The sequence below is a fragment of the Carassius auratus genome, chromosome 22 (assembly GCF_003368295.1).
Source record: "Carassius auratus strain Wakin chromosome 22, ASM336829v1, whole genome shotgun sequence".
Classification (NCBI taxonomy): domain Eukaryota; kingdom Metazoa; phylum Chordata; class Actinopteri; order Cypriniformes; family Cyprinidae; genus Carassius; species Carassius auratus.
Genome location: NC_039264.1, coordinates 17,615,802 through 17,639,408, shown reverse-complemented (window position 1 = coordinate 17,639,408; position 23,607 = coordinate 17,615,802). Strand labels below are relative to the sequence as shown.

General features: G+C 35.5%; 2 protein-coding genes across 2 annotated transcripts in view; one reads left to right on the top strand and one right to left on the bottom strand.

Annotated features, from left to right (window-relative positions):
* Positions 1-2,100: 2,100 nt before the first annotated feature.
* LOC113039861 (neutrophil cytosol factor 4) lies at positions 2,101-21,791 on the bottom strand. Its single transcript, XM_026197991.1, has 10 exons — positions 21,622-21,791; positions 20,821-20,905; positions 20,423-20,576; positions 19,352-19,422; positions 18,828-18,955; positions 17,658-17,706; positions 7,639-7,737; positions 4,786-4,961; positions 4,608-4,673; positions 2,101-2,723 (listed from the first exon to the last, which is right to left on the bottom strand). The coding sequence occupies exons 1-10, from the start codon at positions 21,651-21,653 to the stop codon at positions 2,516-2,518; spliced, it is 1,068 nt and encodes a 355-aa protein (XP_026053776.1). The 5' UTR covers positions 21,654-21,791; the 3' UTR covers positions 2,101-2,515.
* Positions 7,693-23,607, top strand: part of LOC113039862 (parvalbumin-7-like) — a 29,218-nt gene continuing 13,303 nt past the window's right edge. Inside the window, exon 1 of the mRNA XM_026197993.1 lies at positions 7,693-7,837. The gene's annotated coding sequence lies outside the window, so the exon portion shown is untranslated. The remainder of the gene's footprint in view (positions 7,838-23,607) is intronic.

Here is a 23,607-nt window from a genome sequence, read left to right as displayed (position 1 = left end):
TATAATAACTAATATACTCACATACTAATTATTATATTATTGCAAATTTTGTATATCATATTTAATATTATATTTTTATGACTAAAAAACTTTAATATTAAATGTTTCAAAAACACTGAATAAATTCATATAAAAGGCTATTATTAATTTAATTGCTTACATTTAAAAAAAAATATTTTAATTCTTAATTATTGGGTTAAATTATTATTACATATATATTAAATTATAAATTATTCATTATATTACATTACTATTTGAATATACAGTATTTGTTTATTTATTTTAGATTTAATATTTAAAAAACAATTAAATATGAATTATATATTATATTCAATCATTAATTACTTAAATATTTTAAATATTAGAATGAATAAATATTACATTATTTTTAATTGTATTGTATTACTAATTTAATATATAAGATAATATAAATCTTTTTCTATTCTATGCATCAATCATTTTTATATGAAATCAAATTTGATTTAAAAAGAAATTTAAAGTCTTAATCATTGATTACGTTTTAAATATTTACATGATCAAATATTAAAGTATAGCAAAAATGTTACAGAATTAATATATATTATTTTCTATTCTTAATTTAACAGATTTCCATTTTTAATATGAAATTATAATAAAAACTAAAATATATGAAAAGATTTAATTATAGAACATTTTAAAATATAGATATTAAAATAAATAAAAACATATTGAAACATTAATCGTACATTACATACTTTTATTAATGAATTGCTTAAATGTCTTAACCATTATTTAATATCAAATTATCAACTATATTATTAAAAAAATATTACATCAGTATAGAAAATAATAGAACGTTTGGTAATATATTATTTTATAATATTATATTAAATTGTTTTTATAATTAGCATTGCCTAATTTACTACCAAAAGAAGTAATACATAAATAAAATTTGAGGTATCACTCATATTTATCGTACAGTAACATAGTTTAATACCTAAAACTAGAGTTTTGCTGAAATCACTAGCTCTAAGTATGAGCGATGTGTTAGTGAAGCTTGACTTAGCAAACACGGCTAATGATTAGCTGTAGTTCATTCATAGATTAGCCTCCTTCCACACATTCATCAATCAACCTCACACTCGCCTAAAGAGTAATCGTGTGTGTGCTGTGAATTTGCACACGTGTGATATACAGTATATCAGCACCAATCCCTGCTTATATTAAAGTATAAAATGTACACATTTATAATTGTGTCACATAAGTCAAGATGCGCCACACATCAAGTCACCCGTGATTTTATGAGAAGACTTTTTTTTTGGCAATGAAAGGAACTGAAAGAAGAAGTTGGCTAAAAACTTCACCGAACAAGAAAAGTGAAATGCCACACAATCAAAACTGCTGAAAAAAACAGGAGAAAATCAGTATTTAGTAGCACTAAAGATGTATAAGATATGTTCTGCGACAGATTCCACTGTGAAATACTGGTTGTGTTAAAGACTGGTTAGACACCCAGAAATTAAACTTTGTCAATAATTACTCATCCTTAGACCCAACTTCTGCTGGTCAACAACAATAAACAGAAACTGGGGTTTAAAGCTTCAGGACACAAAAGCAGCAGCAACAACAATAAAAAAAAAAAAAAAAAATATATATATATATATATGTATGTATGTATGTATATGACTTGTATGCTTTACATAGTAATGTAAGACAGGGTTATTACAGCTAATTACAACTAAAATTAAAAACATAAAAATGTTTTTGTTACTTAAAATAAAATAAAACAATAAAATAATATACAAATTTCTGTTTAATTTCAGCTTGTTGCCAGGGCTACATTGCTTGTGTTTTATTTGATTCAACTGAAACAAATAAAGCTGAATAAACTAAAAATAAAACAAATAATAAAATGAAAGACAAAATACAAGAAAACACAGATATTTTTAATTTATTTATTTAGTTGTCAAGGCTACATTTCTTATTTAGTTTAGTTTAAATTGAAATACTAAAACAACTGAAACAAACCATTAGATAAAAATAAATATAAAAAGGAAAAACAGTAAAAGAAAAACACAAAAATAATTACCAAAATTTTACAAACACCAAAAGAAAAAAACAAACAAAACAGATCATATGAAAAATAAAATCTCTATGAACTGTATAAAAACTGTAATAGTATATTAATAATAACACTGGTATGAAATCATTTAGTATTTTTTTGGACAATTGAGTTATTATTATTCACTGATTATCTTCCAGTGATCTGTGAACTGATGTTACCTGATCAGTGAATCAGTGAATCAGTGAATCAGTGACTCTGTGAAGCGAATCATTCTGATTCATAAATGAATCATTTAGACTGGATCAACTGATTCTGCTTCAAATGTCACAAACGATTCAAGGACAGGTAAATATGTCAAAAATGTTACATATTATTGTGAAAATTATCCCTTTTAGTAACCAAAAATAGTTTTCAATCTGAAACCACATAAACTAAGAAACGTTGTGCAATGATTTGGAAATGAACATCGCTTCAATCCTCGTGGTTGTAGACGGATAGATCTTTGGCATGCGTGACCAGCAGCTCCCAGGGAAACTGATTCACGGGCCGTTTGACCTTCGACCCCGTCTGTTTGCTCTCTTGCACCATGAGAGTGACGTCCTCATCGTCTAATATCCGTATCAGATCGCCCTCAGGGTCCCTGTAGTTCAAAGCAATATCTTCCACTTGAAAGACGTCCCTGAGGGGGTAAACAGAGGAAAACTAATTGTGTAGTAGTTTAGAGGTCAAATATAATTAGTATAATGCAATTTCAGGCCTCCATGTTGTGTCGGCAGTCATGTGACCTTTATGCAAATGAGTCAACAACAGCATTCAATGACTGATGAGGTTTATTATTATACATTAATACAGTGCTACTCAAAACGTTGCCCTCGAGACATCGTTTTGTGGCCTTTGTGCTGTTATTTGTTGAAAGAATACAAATTAATTTGGCGGGGTTGAAATCCAGCATTAAGATGTGGTTAATCTTTTTCTCTTTTTATGGAAAGATCTCCATAAGAGATCTCTTGTTTTTGAAGCTACTCATTTCTGTTTCTTTAAGGCAATAAATGTTGACAAGTCACACAAAATGAATTGTTTGTAATTTTACAGAGTGATTAGTTTTGCTCTAACTTATGTACATCAATTTAAAAATAAAATAAATGAAAAAATCGAATAAAATTGTATATATTTATTTTACATATTTATTTTAATATAAAAAAAACTTATTTTGGATGCAATTAATCATGATTAATCATTTGACAGCACTAATTATGAATAAAAATAAGATGCATTATTATATATTATATAGTTAATAACTAGATTTTTAATTAGTTATAATAATAATAATAATAATAATTATTATTATTTATATTTAATAATATTATAAATTTATAATTGATTATAATATACAAAGAATGAAATGAAATCAATTAATTTACAATTCATGTAATAAAAATAGTAAAAAAACAAACAAACTGAATTTATTACATAGTTAATATTTAAGTAATTAAATTGAAAATAAAAAAATTGTAATGTAAGTGCCGTTGTGCTATGGGTATCCCGAGTTAAAATCCCAGCTTGAGGACCTTTCCAGATTGCACCCCCCCCCCTCTCTCATTTCACTTCCTGTCTCATCTACACTGTCCCATAAAAATAAAGCCCCCCCCAAAAAAAAAAAAAATATACAAAACATTGTAATGTCATGTAATATATTGATTTTAAAATTACAATGATTAAATATATAAAATATTAAATATTTTCAAAGACTTTTAAAGAAACGAATTGAAAATATAATGTTAATTATATTATAGTATATAATATTATTATATATGTAGATGTTGCTGCTTGTAAAAACAGGATTCAAAATTATTAGCATGTTGCTAATCTAATGTTGAAATTAAATATAGTTAAATTAAAATATAGCCAAATTATATATATATATATATACATATGTCTTTACATTTTACATGTCTATTTATGTGTTTTGTTATATTATTGTTAGATTTAACTATGCTTTTAAACATGACTTAAACAGTTTTTTTTCCTTTTATTTCAAAAATGTTGTCTAGATAGGCAGGTCACTAGGTTTTCAAAAAAAGATTGCTGCAAGATGTTCCCTAGATGAGAAATTTGAGAAAAGTAATTCATAATTATTACACTGTACAAAAGATAAAAACGATGTGTTTTTGTTTTCTAAAGTGTTTTCTGCTGGTCAGACAGAAAAGTTTGACATTTAAAAAGACTGTCTTTGACTCCTGGATGTTTTTCTGTTCCTTCTCTCTGTTCTACCACACCTTTTTCTCCTTTCTTTCTTGAATTAAGGCAGGAAACATGGTGTGGATATTAAAGAGAGACACCAGCTCTCCTCAGTGTGAGAAGAACAGCAGAATTAGCGATGCTGATGATGGGAATGAACGAATAAACACAAAAAGATTAGGAGATGCTTGAACAGTATTAAATGTTAGAATATTCAATTAATGAGGCTCTCTTTTATGTTTCCATTCTGAGACACACTGTGAGCGTACAACATGTCAAACAGCACAGTCTGATTAGAGAGCTGAACAGGACAGGGATAAAGTACCTCATTCGGGAAAGCAGATCTTCATAAGACGGTTGAGTAGAGAGATCTTCCTCAACACAAATGTCCCTACAGCAGACAATAAATACAGCATCACATTATAAACATGATAGTGATTAAAAGGATCATCTTTTTAGATGAACTGACTGTGTGCATGCATGCGTGCGTGTGTGCTTGTGACCTTGTGTCGATGCCCTCTGGCTGTAGCAGATAGCAGCGCAAGCAACTGTATGAACTCTGAGCATGATTCCCGCTCTTGGAAGCTCCGCCCTCTTCGTCAGAGTCACTTTCTGGAAGAGGTTTAATAATGTTCACAAACGACTCCGGAAAGATTCCAGTTCTGTCCCTCACTGTGCCCTACAGAGAGAAGACACGACATTAGCAGAGGAAGACATGTCTATCTATCTATCTATCATCTATCTATCTATCTATCTATCTGTGAGATGGTTTCTTGTCTCTGCAGGCGAGATGAATTGATGCGACAGGTGGAAGGACACAATAATGCAGAGGTATTATTGTCCCCAGAAGTGGTAGGAATAATGATCGCTATGCCCCTGATCTTCAGACACATTAGGTTCATTCAAGCGACAAAAAGAGTTTCGGAGACAATGGACTAGCGAGTTATGGCTTGATCTTTCTCTTTCACCCGCTCTTATCTGCATTATGTTATTTGAGGGTCCATTGCATGTCTTTGCAATATCCTATGTTCACTCTCTCTCTCTCTCTTTCTGTCCCTGGAATTCAATTCAGGTTAAATCGTTCTCCTTTATTGTCATGATCTGATAAGATTGCAGGTATCTAACTCATAAAAACCATGTGCATGAGTGAGTGAGTATCCATATCACATCTTCTCACTCTCAGTTTACCACTCCTTCACACACACTCACATACACACTCTAATACTTAAATGTCTCTCATCTTCTCATTTGAGGTCTATCTTTCTTTTTAGTGCTTTCTCAATCACTTTATCCTTTAAATCATTCCCTTCTTCTTTTCTTTAGTGAACACCTTTATCTATCATGTACTTCTGATGCTGTATCTCCACTTAGAGTAATGTATATTTGTAGGTATATTTACATACAGTGTACACACATATTTTCATTTGGATAGATGCTGAATTTATAATATCGATGTATTAAGTTGAAACCGGTGGGAACTTGGGAGGAGGCTCAGGAGGAGGACGGGCACCTTGGAGTCCATGGGGGTAACAGAGGACAGAGGAGCCAGGGAGGAGACAAGAGGTGCTTGGAGCAGAAGGAGCCAAGCAGGACCCAGGTCACAATCATGACGGTGAGCCACGGTGAAGCCGACGGAGTGAAAAGCCATGGAGGAGGAAGGGCCAAAAACTTCAGGGGGCCAACCAATGGTGGCAGAGCAGTTGGCAGAGGAGCCCGAGGCAGAGATAGAGAGTAGATGAGCCAGGGTGACCATGAGGATCTTGAGGTCCAAGATGGGGCAGATGGTGCCAGCAGTGGAGACAGAGATCCAGAAGGCCACAGTAAAGCCAGAGTGACAGATGACCCAGGTGGAGCCGAAGGGAAGAAGAAGCCTGACAGCCATCGCCTTTGACAACAGAACAAAGTGGAGACGGAGGGATGAGGGAGTCCAGAGAAGCCAGTTGACAGATGGGCCACCGCGAAGAGGAGAGCTCTAGGAGCCATGGTGGAGTCCGGAGATTAGAGGCTGGAGGCAGAATCAAGGGATACTCCACGTAGAATGTAGTGGAAATAGAAACTGCAGCCCACTCTGGGCTGGACGTGGGAACAGGGGTAACAGACGGCTCCAAATAAGGAGGGAGGAGAGGGGGCAGTTCAGTGTACCAGTCAACGAGGTTCTCACCTGCTTTCCATTCACCCAGATCTATCCTCAGCTCACCCTCAGCCACGTCGCAAGGAGCAGCGCTACTCTCCACTTTTCACTTTCTGCAACAATTTCATGTCGGGCGTTGTAGCAGACGCTCACACCTGGTCTGACATATTCAGCAGCTCCGGCTCTGAGGCAATCCTCAGCTCTATCACCCCGTGCAGCGATGGCTCATCGGTCGTGGCAGACTCGCCATCATTGGTGGGCTCTGGAATAGGCTCTACGCAGCAGGGAGATGGTGGGCTGGGCTTTGGGTCAGGAGTGGATATGGCGAGATCATCCACAGGGCAGATGATGAATGGTGATCTGTTTCTAGCCAGAATCCACTCCACGAAGGTGGCAAAGTTCTCTTGAGGACCATCTTCGGCACACGGTGTTCAAACTTGCTTCATTGAATGAGCAGAGTGCCTCGTCCAAGTAGCTGGTGGTGTTAGCTAACATCAGGAACCGTCTTTTATGACCCCAAAATATCTGTCCCCCTGCTCCAGTTCCGGGACAAAGGAAGACATCCATGAGGGAGAACACAACAGAAACACTGTAGGAAAAACGGAAACAAAACGTGGAAAAACATGCTGATATACTGCATGCTGGTCGGGTCTTCTGTCAAGATACGCTGCTGGAAGGAACGACAGTGATACAGTCTTTAATATATCTACAATATTGGGTAAATCCACACCAGGAAAAAATAATGACACACAAGAACTGAACAGACTGAAACTTAAATACATGACAGAACAAAGTAAATGGGATGAACACAGGTGTACTGAATGACTAGCTAAACTAAACGGGGACACGAACATGACCAAATAAGGGAAAATAGGAACAGAAACAGGGACAAAACAAGACAAAACAGGTCCATGATCATGACAGTTACCACATGGAGCACATTTTTAACTTAACCCTGTTTTCAGTGTAGTTTAAGAAGCACCTCTTAGAAGCAACATTACAGAGACAGACACATATAAATGTATGTGTGCTATAATCACACTTACACACAAATGCTTCCAAACATAAATGAGATCATGCTGCTCCATCCTTTTTCACTCTCCCTCCCTTTTTCTCTCTTATAAACCCTCCTCCCTATCTCTCTCTCCTCCTGCATACCTATCCTCTTCTTCCCTTTTCTCTGCTTCTATCCTGTTATCCCTCTCTCTCTCCATCTCTCTCTCACCTCCAGCCAATCTGTGTTGACTCTCCGCAAGAGGAAGATCACGTCTCCAGCCTTCAGACTGAGCTCCAGGCGTCCGCTGCCGCTGAAGTCAAACACCGCCTAACACACATACACACACACAGCGAGGACACGCAAGCGGGAAACACACACCGACGGAGAGAAGAGAGTGAAAAACGTTCTGAGTGAGATCAAGCTGCAGGTAGGGGATACACATTCTTTAAGGACTTGAAAGTGAATGAAAGGAAAAGATGAGAGTGTTATAAGATGAGTAGATGCCTGTAAGAAAAAAAGATAATTACTATACAAAGTGGCAATAAGAGATTAAGGAGTGAAGATGCTGAACAAGAACTGAGAAGTGAAGTTTTTTTTTGTCACCAGCTAAATAGTACTGTGGAAATACTAAGCGTTTAAGTTTTTTTTTTTTTTTTAGTCTTGCACTATGGTATTTTCAGTGAATACCATGACATTCTTGTTTAAAATATGTCCAATAATTGGCCATTGTAGCAGATAGTAATACAATGCTTTGTTGTACATGAGTGTTGTACATTTTAAAAATGCCACAGTTTTACCATAGTACTGTGATAAATGTATAGTGCATGTAGTTTGACAAAAACTTGTATTCTGAACACACATTTTTGTATTCTTAGACATTTGCCATGACCTAAATGGGTTTGGATAGGTACAAAGATAATACCATGGTACTCTTTGAAGAACACCATATTTATTTAACATGTCCAAATACCATGCTTTTTGAGATTATACTGAAATCTCAGGAAATCTCTGATATTTCAAGGTATTTCAAAGATTAACACGGTGTTGCTATTGTGTGTCCATATACCATGTTATTTGTGCATGTACTGGTAAATATTATAGTGCATTTATATTGTAATCATTCACATGAATATATTAACTTTTGGACATATATTTTGAGACTTAGAAGAATACCATGGTAATCAGTAAATTACAAAGGTGCAAAGGTGGAAATCCAATATATATATATATATATATATTATAAAACACCAGAAGTCAACTGAAGATCCCCAGCATAATCGAAAAACAAAATCTTATAATAAAAGTGCTGTTAAGTACAGGCTGTTTACACATCATAATTACAAAAACAGAAAACAAAAAGAAAGCGACGCAGAAGAATAAGTGAAAATGCATAACAGAAGAGGAGAGTGTGATGTGAGATATACGTGATGAAGAGGAGTGATATGTAATGGAGAAGTGAACAGTGGAGAGAACTTGTGTGTCCTCCAATGTCGAGGTAAATTCTTCAAGCTTAGTTAAATCAAAAGAAACCAAGGTCAATTACTGCAGAAAAGCTCCTGCATATCTCAAGAGATGGAACAGAGCTCTCAGTTATGATTTGTTCAAGTACCAACTTCTGTTTAGATGTTTCTTTTAAAATATCTTCTGAAAATAACACACAAAGAGGCTTAGAGTATGAATACATACATACACACACATATATAGCTAATTTTCTAACAATATTTAAATTGTATAATTTTATATATGTAATATATAAACTCAAATATACACGCTGCTGCACTGCACTATGGCCACGGATTCCTGTAGTTTCTATCTATTGAACTGGTGTTTCAAAGTGCAGTGTGTAACGTAACTGTATGTGTGATAGGCATGAGTGGGCATCTGTTCGCACTCTGCCATATCTGTATGTTTAGATAATGCTGTAAATCTGCTGAGCTGTGGGTCGCTTGGTTTGTTTGCATGTGTAGGAGTGTGTACTGTAGGTGAGTTAGACGTGTTAGATGTTACCAGCTAATTACATCTTGGCAGTTGCTTTAAGTGTGAGCATGAATGTGTGTATGTCCGTGCACACTCGTAGGCAGCTTCTGAACAGAAAGATACAATTTGTGCCAAAACTCGATGTGAAAATCTCCACAAAATCAACAGTACAGAGCAAGTATCTGAGCGCAGGCAACTATTTCAGAAACTATTTCAGTACCACTGCTGCTGTGAAACCCTAAAAATGGATTTTGGGTCATTTGTGTGGGCTAACTTTGTTATATAGTGCAGGAAAGTAAATCAGTCTAATAATTGGCTTCTTTAGCCACACTACGGTAAAGTTAAATTAGACCATTTTAAGTGAATGGAATTTTGTTCCTATATTCCTTTTGAAAAAGAACAGTACAAATTAACACTTAAAAATGTGACACAACCTGACAATACTAGAAAAATCCTGTTATAACCAACAAACTGCAGGATGTCGGACTAATATCAAAAACTAACAACAAAATAACACCTTTCTTCCTCATATTGGACTACGTTTTCTTTTGCGTCTGGTTTCTTATCTTTTCATTATATGGTTAAACCACACTGGAAATTAAACAAGACTTGGAAATGTGTGAGAATGTGCCACAAACACACTCTGCTATGTGGAAATGTGACAAAGCAATTTCCTTCCCCCTTTTCCCAATGTAATATATGTGCTAATTAGCCTAGCGCTGAGAAAAGCTCTCAGTAGCATTAGCATTGCCACTGTACCCTGCAAGGTAGCACTCTTTTGAAACTCATCTTCTTTTTATTGTCTTTTCCCACAGTCTTCTGCAGTGGCTTCATCTTGAACTACTAAACATACAGGCTACATTCACACTTTCTAGATAATATCAGTCAGCGATTTTGGTAAACATTATCCTTAAAGGAACAGTTCACCCAAAAATGAAAATTCTGTCAGAATATGCTCAACATCATGTTGTTCCAAACCAGTGTGACTTTCTTCTGTGGAACACAAAAGAATAAGTTTTGAAGAACATTTTTGTCCATACAATGGAATTCAATAGATTCCAAACAAAACAGAAATTTCATTTTTGGGTTAAATATTCTTTTAAGAAATTTTGATAGAAAATTCAGCTTACCGTATTTTTCGGACTATAAGTCGCACCTGAGTATAAGTCTCATCAGTCCAAAAATACGTCATGATGAGGAAACAAACATATATAAGTCGCATTGGACTATAAGTCGCATTTATTTAAAACGAAGAACCAAGAGAAAACATTACCGTCTCCAGCCGCGAGAGGGCGCTCTATGTCTTCAGTGTAGACTACAGGAGCACTGAGCAGAAAAGAGCGCTCTCTCGCGGCTGTAGACGGTAATGTTTTCTCTTGGTTAATTTCTCTTGGTTAATTTCTCTCTGTTCATGTCAAATTAATTTTGATAAATAAGTCGCACTTGACTATAGGTCGCAGGACCAACCAAACTATGAAAAAAAGTGTGACTTATAGTCCGGAAAATACGGTACTTTATAGAATGTTCATCGTTTAAAAAAAAGTGATGATGAAACCACAGTTTTTGTAAATTGATTGGTCTACTTTCCAGCACTCATTTACATACTGAATTGTGATTGGTCTTTTATCACTTCAATATATTCTACCTTATATAGTCATCTACTAAAAAGTGGTGTTGCATTATCAAGCCAACGGAAAACAAGATGTCCACTGAATATCATGACAGCAGTGTAATTTGTTTACAAACAAGCAAAGCCTAAATCATAAGCTTTCCTAAAACTTTAACACTATTAATGCACTAGTATACATCTCCAAGATGTTTGTTAAAAAGTGCCTGATAGAAAAGCCTTCACATTTTAATTATTGCGCACAAACACTTGATAAACATTTTTAAAAAAGCAGACTGACATTCTAAATTGAACATCTCAGAAAGATGTCCTTTAAACATCCAAAGGGTAATGTTTTAGAGATAATGCATAAAAAAATATGTTTTCCAAATGAAAACACGTATATTTAATAGACACTTGGGTGACATATATGTGCTTTCAGGCAATCTAGTTAGCAATAAGTCTATGGAGTGAGTTTTGATTCTTTATTACATGCGAGAAAATAAAAGATCTGAGAGAAAAAAAAAAGTTTGAGAGAAAAAGTTATCACACTGATAGCAAAAAACATTTCATGAGAGAAAAAAGAATATTTGAGAGAAACAGTTTTCATGCCAATAGCAAAAAATAATTATATTTGAGACTAAAAAAAGTTTTGAGAGAAAGTATTTTCTCATAGAACATAAAAAAAATATACATTTGAAATTTTTTTAATTATTTCTGAGAAAAAAAATCTCTCTCAAAATACTTTAAAAAAAAATCTCAAATATATATTTTTTGCTATCAGTGTGAAAATATTTTCTCTAAAAAAAAAAATGTTTCTCTCGAAACGCTTTTCTTTGCTCTTGATGCAATTTCTTGCTCTCGTGTCAGGATTTTGCTTTCACTGTGAGAATTGTGTCATGGGCGGGGCCACGTTCCTATTGGCCAGTAGGGTGAGCATCGTCTTGTCTTGGGAGTCGAACTGAATCATTACACCATTGTTCGGTTCACCTGCATAGATGCCGCCTCTGCCTTATGGCTAGTTAAGTTGAGCACGGACACTCCAACGTTTGGGCAAGATGATGACACACGGCTGGCTGAGCAAGTTTAGTATCACTTAAGATTAAACATTAAAAAATAGCACTCATATTCATGAATAAATGTGTATTATATTATTTGCTTGCTAATCGCTAGTAAAGCTAACCAGCCATCATGCTAGGTAAACTTGCAAACTCACCTGGTTTATACTATGTTTAAATCAAATGCCAAATTAATGTTTTGATTTAGATAGTTTCACGCCTTATTTAGTGAGTAGTGATCTAGTTTCTACCTTTGCAATTGCTAGCCTCAAAGCACCTGAAGAGTAACTGCTTGTTCATACAACCTCCCGTACAACTTTCAACTAACGTTAGTATGCATGGACGGTGGCAACCCTACAACTAGCTAACGTTAGACAATGATTGATATACCGTTTGAAAGATTTAAAAGAAAAAATTATTACCAAGACAGTACAGGCACAAACATATTTGTTGGTTGCTAATGTAAGAGTTAGTCCTAGACCTGCAATTTACCTTGTCAGCTCTAGACCTCGGCTAGATGGTAAAAAATATTTAGAATAAGCCCGTGTAGCTGAGTTTGTGAGCTATACATGCAGTGTAGCAGTAGCTAAACATGTGCAACAACCATACAAAGACTATTTTAAACAAAACTAGGTGGGACACTTTCAAACGGTATATCAATCACTGCTCACTACTCACTAAATAAGGCGTGAAACTATCTAAATCAAAACATTAATTTGGCATTTGATTTAAACATAGTATAAACCAGGTGAGTTTGCAAGTTTACCTAGCATGATGGCTGGTTAGCTTTACTAGCGATTAGCAAGCAAATAATATAATACACATTTATTCATGAATATGAGTGCTATTTTTTAATGTTTAATCTTAAGTGATACTAAACTTGCTCAGCCAGCCGTGTGTCATCATCTTGCCCAAACGTTGGAGTGTCCGTGCTCAACTTAACTAGCCATAAGGCAGAGGCGGCCGGCATCTATGCAGGTGAACCGAACAATGGTGTAATGATTCAGTTCGACTCCCAAGACAAGACGATGCTCACCCTACTGGCCAATAGGAACGTGGCCCCGCCCATGACACAATTCTCACAGTGAAAGCAAAATCCTGACACGAGAGCAAGAAATTGCATCAAGAGCAAAGAAAAGCGTTTCGAGAGAAACATTTTTTTTTTTAGAGAAAATATTTTCACACTGATAGCAAAAAATATATATTTGAGAGTTTTTTTTTAAGTATTTTGAGAGAGATTTTTTTTCTCAGAAATAATTTAAAAAATTTCAAATGTATATTTTTTTATGTTCTATGAGAAAATACTTTCTCTCAAAACTTTTTTTAGTCTCAAATATAATTATTTTTTGCTATTGGCATGAAAACTTTTTCTCTCAAATATTCTTTTTTCTCTCATGAAATGTTTTTTTGCTATCAGTGTGATAACTTTTTCTCTCAAACTTTTTTTTTTCTCTCAGATCTTTTATTTTCTCGCATGTAATAAAGAATCAAAACTCACTCCATATAAGTCTGCATATTAGCTATAAACTATGACTTAAGTGATATGAAGACCTCAGGGCTTGTGCTGCACTCAATATCGAAGAGAACTAGGTTGAGAACAAACCGAGATAGATAGACTAAAAAAACCTAAAAAGAAGTTTGTGATGAAGGAAGTGTAAGCTATGTTGGCCAAATACAGTATGTCAACTTGAAAAAAAAAAGCCACCTAAAGACACGTTTAACCACAATAATACTCAAACACAAATGGCTATCAATCTCTTTCAATTAGCGATTGCACTCTATTGAATGGGTCTTTCACATTTGGTCATATTCAGAGAGTTATTTCAGCACGGGATCAAGGAGTCAGAGAACATCTCTAATTATAGCACGACTCTGGGGGTCACAAAGCACTCTGATTTCAATTAGGGAGTCAATGACCTCCGAAATGAGCTCATTAGCACGTGGCCGGCCAAAAGGGAGGAGAGGGAGGTGTTTTTTCCTACCTAAATGAGTGACCCAGATCGGCTCTTCTCAACTGGGGGATCAGAGCAGAATATAAAGAGAAGAGATCACTCTCTGGGGCCATGACACATGACAAAGGAGTCTAACCAAGAATGGGTGTCAGTTATTAACCTGCTTATCAATGCTTATAAAAGTTGTTAATTTGCAGATGTAATGGGTGAAATACTAAGAACTTGAGATTGAATCAACAAAAAGTATGCAAAAATAAATGCCTCTCTTTTATCAGATGGATAACCATCCAAAACAAGAACTCTGGGACTCTCACCCCCAAGCTATCAGGCAAGATCAGGTGTGAAATAGCTGTCCTTTACAAAGCGGGCCATGAAAAGAACCGTGAAATACAATAATGCGCAAGTGTGAATGCATATAATCAGTAATAGCTGACTTTAATGCTTAAACGTTATTATATGTGACTATATAGTGCTTAAAATATCTTCTCTTAGATTGCTCATACCGTAACAGTATTTCTGACAGCCAAAGTGAAGGACTCTAATGGAAGCAGATCTACTGAAACATTATCTCCAATCTCTTTATGATGGCTCACTCTTACTGTCTAAACTCCTTACAGTGAAACGAAAGAAAGAAAAGGCTTGGATTTACAAACAGGCTCTCTGTCTTGTATGTTATGAGCCCTAGAAAAATGGCCATGAAAATGCAGCACCAAAACTGTGGACAACACGACTACACGATATCCCAAGTCTTCTGAAACCATATGATAATTTTGTCAACATTTTTTCAATTTTCACTTAAAATCTGGCTTTCAAATTTACATTTAAACTTCAGCTTCCACATATTCAAACTTGCCATCTCACAATCTTGTTTGATTTCTTTTCTCTTTTTTTTTTTTGGAAAAGAGCAGCATGAACATCCCGCTGAGCATCTTCTTTTGTTCTCTAAAGAAGATAATAAGTTAAACAGGATTGGAACAACATGATTTATCCCAAATAAAAACATCTTGCTCAAGGCTTCAATAGTGACAGCTCATGGATCATCCCCTTTAAAGTTCGAACCTGCAGCCTTTCCCAGATATTTAACAGCATTGTTCTATCTTGTGTTATGAGAAGTGTAATCTGTCACGTTCTCTCTCTCCCGGCCACATGTCCACAAAAGAATAAGGCAGGAGTCTCTTCCGCTGGGATCTCCATGTGGAGAGCAGCATGCTTTGAATCATTTGCTCTCACATGAGCATATGAAGACAAATGTCCAGTAGCATGTGAGATTTATCGGCACACCTGCTACATCGATCTACATCAGGATGGGACATCAGAGAAATGTTTTGAGGAGATAATAAAAGAAGGATGTGTTTGTTGAAAGTGTGTCAAGGTTGAAAAGCATTAAAGAATTTGACCTTTGGGCTCAACCAATGGCATTTTGAATAACTTGGGATTAACTGTTTGTCTCAATATTGGAAGACAAAGAGAAAATGGGAAATGGGAATCAACCCAATCTCATGAGATAATTATTTTACTAGGTGGCAATTTTGTATGAATTTATATGGTGAGATTTGTTAAAAAATGGCAGATTTTTAGAATAATGTACGAAAACATACAAATTTGATCATAAAGGATAAAATAGTTTTGAATTGCCATGAGATTTTGTTGAATCAATCGTACACTCAAAATCGCGAAATCAGGTTTATTTACAATAGTGCCACCTTGCTGAGTGCAGGTATGGACATGATTTAATCTTATTAGAATTGTTTGGCAATTAAACTTTGACGCACACATGCAAATTAAAATTCACACACCCTTCCGCCCATAACTACAGAGGAGCGTGGGATATGAATAATGTTTTATGTCATTTCTTTGTGGTCACATCTGGTGTGGAAGGAATGATAGAATGGCAATAAGGTCTGACAGCATTGGAAGACACAAAGACAAAATGGAGGAAACCATCTTGAAGGAGTGCAAGTACTCCGGAGGACAAAGAGTGAGGGATGCATTAAAGGATGGTATGAGAAAGCGAAAGAAGAAAGCAAGACTGATGGGTGAACTCTGAGGGAAGAGTGGGAGAGATTAAAGGAGGGATTGAAGGATAAAGTGAAGAGACGGAAAAAAAGAGCAGATAATACATTAAGACAAGGAGAAAGATAAGAGAGAGAGGCTGAAGGAAAGTGACTGAGAAGTAGGTGGAAGAGAGAGGGTGATAGAAAGGAGTAAAGCACACAAAAATATTCATCATTTATTCAACCCTTATGCCATTTCCAATCGCTCAAGACAATTTCTTCCATAAAAATACAAAATGAAAAATTACGAATTTCCTGCTTGCTCTTTTCAATTTCAATTACATTGGATGGAGATTGAGGCTTTCGAGCTTCAAAAAGAAAGCAAAAGCAACTTAAAAGTATCATAACAGTCAAGATGTCTTGCTAATTATCAGTAATCGATGAATTGAACATGTGAACTAGATCGACCCGACTCCAGAATAAACGGTTTATACAAATTCATGCACAAATAGCCATTTTGAGCCAGATCTTTTGGTTCAGTACAGTTGGCTCACAAACCCAGTGTTAACAAGTGGTTCATGAATCAAACGGATCTAGTTCACAAGTTCAACTCAAGGATTCAGTGATTCAGATATGCAAAAGCTGTATGCACTTTCACGGCGCTTTTTGTCCTTTTAAAGCTTGAAAAACTCCATTTGCTGGAACTGAGTGATCTGTATTTTATGTAAAATATATTTTTTGTGTGTGTTTTGGAATGACATGAGGGTGAGTGAGCACAGATTTTTTTGGTGAACTAACCCTTAAAAAAGCAGCTCAGGGAAAAAAAAGATAAAGAAATTAGCAAAAGAAGTAGAACAGGGCAGGAACCATTAATGAGCCAAAGATCTGACCTAGAAAACTGAAAAACACAGATGTCGCTCTCTTTTTTCTCTGTACAAGAGGAATGTTACAGATTTAGTGACATCACTGTAAATCTATTAAATGATGAGTACACAAAACCACATAATTATGCTGTCACAGTATCAGGAAACTAGATTTAGACAAGACTGACACGATACTGACAGGAAACTTTTGGGTGGTTGCCAGGACTTGCTGTGTGGATCCTGGTGTTTTCTGAGTGGATTTGAGTTGCTAGGGTATTCGAGGTAGTTGCTAGGGTGTTGTGGGTCAAAAAAATCTCATCCTCAAGTCTCCAAGTATGACTTAGGTGCTTCCTTCAGTTGAAGCCCATGAGATTTTTTAGCCAAAATGTGTGATATCATTTCTGTCCATAACACAAGTTACATGCTAAATTTTAAAGCTTATGTTTTTTGTTTGTTCCCAACTAATTTGTTCAAAATCATTAATATTTTCTACATAAATTCTGATACGTATTCCGAATTCTCCCTAAAAGGAGCACATTGAATCACGCAAAGCAAACTGTAAGTGACACTGCAGCATTGCGGAAGAGTCTCGGCCTCCACAAAGTTTCGTGTCATAATCTTCTGACAAAATGTGAGAGTTTTGAAACTGAAGTTGTTGGAGGTGTGTTGTGTAATAACCTCCTGACCAAATGTCAGAGCTTTGTGTGGTGCCTGCGTTCTTGAGCATGTGAGTATGTGTGTAGTATGTAGCGTGTAGGCTGTTTTCTGAACGTGTTTCCAAGGAAACAATGGTATACCTCTGCTCTGGGTGCGGAGAGAAGGTCCGTTTTGGGCTTTACGGTTTTTCTAGTAAGAGAAAGAAAAGAAAGAGCATTGTGAGCTTCAGCTGAATAACAGAAGAAGAAGTGGTTTCTTCAACATTTTCATGAGTTTTCACGTACAAGACAGTCAAAATGAAAAGCTGACAACCCTAAATGAGAATTTTTGTGCTCAGAAGTTCCTCTTTTGTAGTTTCAGGCACTTAGGTTATGTTTCATACATATGTTTCTGTCCTGTCAGCTGTTATACTGTGCTTGTAGTACATGCTCTTACCCTGTATAATTTCATATTAAAGTGTGATTGAAACTACTAGCATGTGTGTCAGATCTGCATCACATTCAGCAGTGGCAGCTCTTAAAGGAACAGTAGCCATATAAGCTAATAAACCAGCTCCTGTTCATCAAAGAACAAAAGTAAAAAAAGAGCAAATCAATAACTTTTTTTAAGCTTTAATGATTCATCTATTTTTAATATAGAATTTGATTATTCAATTTCCTACCTTCTGAAGGGCTCAGGTAAAAATGACAATTTCAATTAAATAAGAAGTTTTTTTTATAATTATTATTAGAAATGTTAAGATGAATAGCTCTCATTTATACTGTAATTTTAAATGCCCATATTAATATCAAATTACTATTTCCATAAATAACATAAAAAGATGCCATTAAACAAATATTAAATATATTCTTGTTTACACATTAATTTGAATATTGAAAGTAAAATTATTGCAACGCAATAGCATATTTAAAGACTTTAATGTTGGGTGGGATTAATCATGATTAATTTCAGAATTCGCAATTAATTTGTTTGTTTATTTTCTTAATTGTGGACAGCACTATCATTATTGTGTATTATCATTCATGTTTCTCCAAAAACTCCTTAGCTCAGTTTCAATGGTTCGGATCTTGTCAAACCACCTACTCTGACACATTATTGAGCTCTTATAGTCACAGGAGCAGTTAAATTTTCCATTTGCTCTCTATTTAATCACGTTAAACAAGAGATTAAACGCATGGACATGATTGATAGAGCCAGAAAACTTTTCTACTGAATAACGGCGGCAGAAAGTTAGCAGAACAGCAGAATCCTGTAACAGTACACAGTGAAGTATTGGAAGGAGAAATGAGGGATTGTGGGTAGGCTCCTACACTCTGCGTGTGGGGGGCCGCAGGCGGCGCAGGACCCGGGGGACCTGTTGGCTGTCCGACTCAGTCTGGTAGAAAAACATCCGTATCAGATCATCCAAGAGTATCCAGGTAGGCAGACAAAGCAACCTCTAAACAGACAGAGAGATGGAGTTAAGACTTGTTTAGTAGGATGTTTTTAGCTTAAATGAAATGTGCTTTTTTTTGTGTGTATTCAGATGAATGTCATATTTAAATATAGTCTTGAATGCTATTGAACAGAAAATGGCATTTGAGATCTTACGAAAACCCATAGTTGAAGAATCGCCCTTAAATTAAATCAAAACTGACAAGTTAAGCTGACCGAGAGTGAAAAAAAAAAGAGAAGCAACAAAAAAAGGAACTGCTTTTTTCCTTCTTCTGGTAATTCAACATAGCGTTGTTCATACTGCAAAGATTTCAACCCCTAAAATACACGAGTGCAACAATTACCGAGCGCAACTCCCACCAATGCAACATGACTGTGACACAACCGAAAACTGACTCACCTTCATGTAATTGTTGAGCTCTGGGATTCTGCTCTCTGCAATCTCCTTTTTGTGTCCCATAAACACCTTACCTGCGGCGAAAACAAACAAGCGGCAGAAATAAGTATTTATGTCTCAAAACAAATTAGTTTGTAAACCAAGCAATCAAAAGCTAGCCGAAGGGCGCCTCCGAATCTCTTTAGTGCTAACGCTAATTAGTGCTTAGCGTAGTGTCAGCCCAAATATTACGCTAAATTACTTTCTCATTTGTATTTTTGATTTCACCCGACGGAAATGTTAATAATGTGTACAGTGAACAACAAATAGAGGTCTATCATAAGAGTCAGAGGGTCATTCTCAAAAGCACTTTATGGGATACGACTAGGAGAAAAAATTAAAATTAAGAGCGATCCATTCATACAAGTTGGTTTGAATCCAATTTTAACACCATTTCAAACGCCATGCAATAAGTCCAATTTAAATCTTCCAATTCTCATCGCTGTCTCTTAAACGGTCTATCGTTTCTAATAAGCTTCATTATAAATCTGCATTAGCTAAGAATTAGTTAGATCTGAATGGCACGAGCAAAGCAAGGAGATGCCCCTTTATAGTCCATCAGAGCAGACTTTGCTAACGTCCTCATATAAACTTGCCAATTATCTTTCCATTCTGTAATATTGCACAATCAATATTACTCATTGGCTTGAGCAATCAGTTGTCATGAAGATAATAGTTTGTAATATAACTGGGCTTGATATAACATAGGTTCGGGTTAAGCTGGCAGGGATTTTTGAAGAAACTTTGGTGGAAAGTCACGGAGAGATGTCGAAGCCTGTCGGCTTGTAGTCTTTAGGTAGGGTGCCAAAGAACAACCTCTCCTTTCCTTTGAATTCAATCATACACATACCTGAAATAATTTGAAAACTGCATTTCCTTGTGTGTGGATAGGTGAAGTGAATAGTACAATTGGTGGATGGAGACAACAGTATTAAGCAGCAGTGTGTGTGTGTGGCTTGTGCTAATGAACCTAGATTCCTCTACATCGCTAGTGTTTTAGATAATGCTGAGAAAAACAGTGGCTTAGTCCCAGACCTGGCAGTGAAGGTAGTTGGCAGGTGTAGTATCCCGGCTGGGCTTCAGATGAGTACTTAAGCTCCAAACTCTGGTGCAGGGTGAAGAACTGACGATACCTTCTGTAGATCAGGTATTTATTGTTGCCTTTGGTCTTCACCTCAATCACGAACCTCTATAAGAAGGTGATAAAAAAGTCAAAAACCAACGCAGTATGCTTGATTTAAAAACATTTAAAGAGGCACAATGGCAAAAGTTTAAGACTGCCATTTTATACACATGGCATTTAATAGTATTTTGTAGTTGGATGCTGTTGGTTAAACAAACCACAGGTTATGACTATAATGCAGACAAATAGTAAAAGACAGGCAGACTAGGGGAAAGATCAACTACAGGGGTTCAGGTCTGGGGAAACTTACATAGTAAACAATGAAACCCTTCTTTTCCTCAATATCAGCAATGGTTGCAGTGACTGGGACGTTGTCCGGAAGCTGGTCAAAATCACTGTCAGGTGAACAAATGTAACAAACATTTCGATTAGCACAGAAAATATGTCCTGAAATGTGTTTTTTAATCAGTGGTACAGTAATTAATTTACAATAAAGCAATCTGCTCCAGCAATAAAGGCATTTGTGTGTGTGTGTGTGTGTGTGTGTGTGTACACAATATAGAGATTATATTATTTGTCAGAACACTTATATTAGTACTACTATTACTACTACAACTAATAATAAAAAAATAATAATGTTTTATAGTTGTCTAAATTATACTTTTTGAGATGAGAATACTTTTCTGTGGATATATCAATACCCACAAGTTTATTTACATTTGAAAATTTTTAGATCAATTTTATTTTCTGAATAACTTTATTTAGTCATAAACAACAACAACAACAAAAAAAATGTGATTATTAGGGCTGCACTGCACATAGTGTTAAGAAATGGTGACTATTCTTGTCTAGTATAGGTTTAGTCAACTATACTAAACTGAGACTAGTCTGTTGTCCCACAGTACACTCCATCCAGTACAGGAGGTAGCCTACTGCACAGAAGAATAACTACACCACAGCATATTCATTATAAAGTACAGCTCAAGTTAAACTGGAATAGCACACAAACACTACGCCTTGAAAGCGATTCAACTACAGCGCAGGAACACCGGCTTTGATTCCATGAACGTTCTCGGGTAAATAATAAAAGTAAAGAGATGGTTTCGTTCACCTTTCATCGCGCAGCTGTTGCGGGAGAGACATGCTGGATGATGCGGGATCCCGAGCTCTTCAGACGCTCACAGAGAGAGAGAGACAGAGTGAGATTAGTTGAGGAAAGTGGAAGTGGGTTTCTGAGTCGGGTTTACAGTTGAACGTAACCTAAAGGGGAACTGAAAGAGTTCCGGTGGGGGGTTCTAGCATGTGGACTTCACAAACGAACGCGGAGAACAGCGGTATGAAGACCGCGTTTAAAATGTTTTCAAGACGCGAAGACCAAGAGGTGCCTCGTGAAAGAACGCGTCCTGTGTAACGCCCACTTAAACTTTCTAGTTTAATAAGAAAGAAATTAATTATAATATTGATAATAATAAAAAAAAAATAGACAAAAACGACATTTCGTTGATTCATTCACGTAGTGTTGTTGAATCATTTTCTCTTTCGGTTCAGCAGTCTTTTTAAGTTTTTAATTCTTGAGTATGAGAGGAATTCACCTGCAAAGTCATCAGGAGAGACAGGTCATTTTTGCACTACATACTCGGATGCGAACACAGGCTTAAAGTATTTAAAGATAAAAAATAATATAGCTAATGTTAATTTATTTCATGGGTCTCGAGAAGCAGTTTCTTGAAGTTATAATTTCTGTAAATGCTAGTGTCACCAAATAGCAAAAATATTGAATGTTTCGCTCCAATCTATCATTGGTCGGCTAAACAAGTAGTCCCACCAATAAGCCACGCTATTGGTTGAACCAATGGTCGCTAAAACAAACAAACAAAACAAAAAAAAACTGAATTTTGATATGGGCATAATGTTACCTTTTTTCATTGTTAAAATACTATCACACACACACACACACACACACACACACACATATTTATTACTAAAATACTACTAAAACCTATATGGGAAACCTGTTTGAAAACAATAGATAATTTTGCTTTTTATTTGGTGCCACTGTAGCTAGAAATTACAAACGTAAATGGTTCACAAATCAAATTGAGTAATTTAGCCAATTTAAGAAATAAATAAACAGCTTCATTTTTTTTAGATTGCATGAGGATAAAGAGAATTCATTGTTTGGTTGAACTATTCCACCAAGAAACATCAGCAGAATGAAAGGCTAAGGATGGAGATGCAGTAATAATGAGTGACCGCTACGTGGCAGCAAAAAGAACAGACCTTCTGCAGAGACACAAATGGTTTAACGATCTTATAACAGATAAATTCTAAAGATACTCTATTGTATATAACAGTAAAACATTATATGTATATATATATATATATATATATATATATATATATATATATATATATATAAATATTGACATAAATTAAGCACCACTATCCTATATATAGACCCTTACTGTTCTGTACATATTACTATAAAATGTACTTCTAAGATCCCTTAAGCCTGGGAATGTCAACAATGTCCAGACACTTTTAATCCAAGAAGATGAACCTTATAACATTGCAATCATATACATAGACGCTACATTAAGGTCAATGTCATGGCAGCTGTGATGTTTTTTTTTTTTTTTTTATGCTTTCAGCTCCAGGGATCGTGTGTGTGTCTGAGGTTTCACTTTGCCACTTCAGCGAGAGTGTTAAGATTTGACTGACAGGGCGTCTTTGAATCTAGAGATTGTTTCCCAGACAGTGTTTGTTCTTGTATTATTAGGACAGTCACAACCCACCAAAAATGAGATCACTTTGATATATCGGTTGTTTCTTGTAGACTTGTAAGTGTCCTGCTTCTCGGATGTTTCTACTGAGAAAAGATCTCATACGCGAGTTTCAGAGTGAACCAATGTATCAAGACAGTACTCAAGGTTACCTAGATTGTACATCAACTATTGTCCGTTTTTTTTTTCTTTCTTTGTGTCTGTCCCTTCAGGAGAAACATCTTTTACACCTAAATAAATGAATGTGAAAAGAAAAATGATTTAAATGTTGCTTACATATATGAAATGAAGACTAAATCACAACACTGAACACA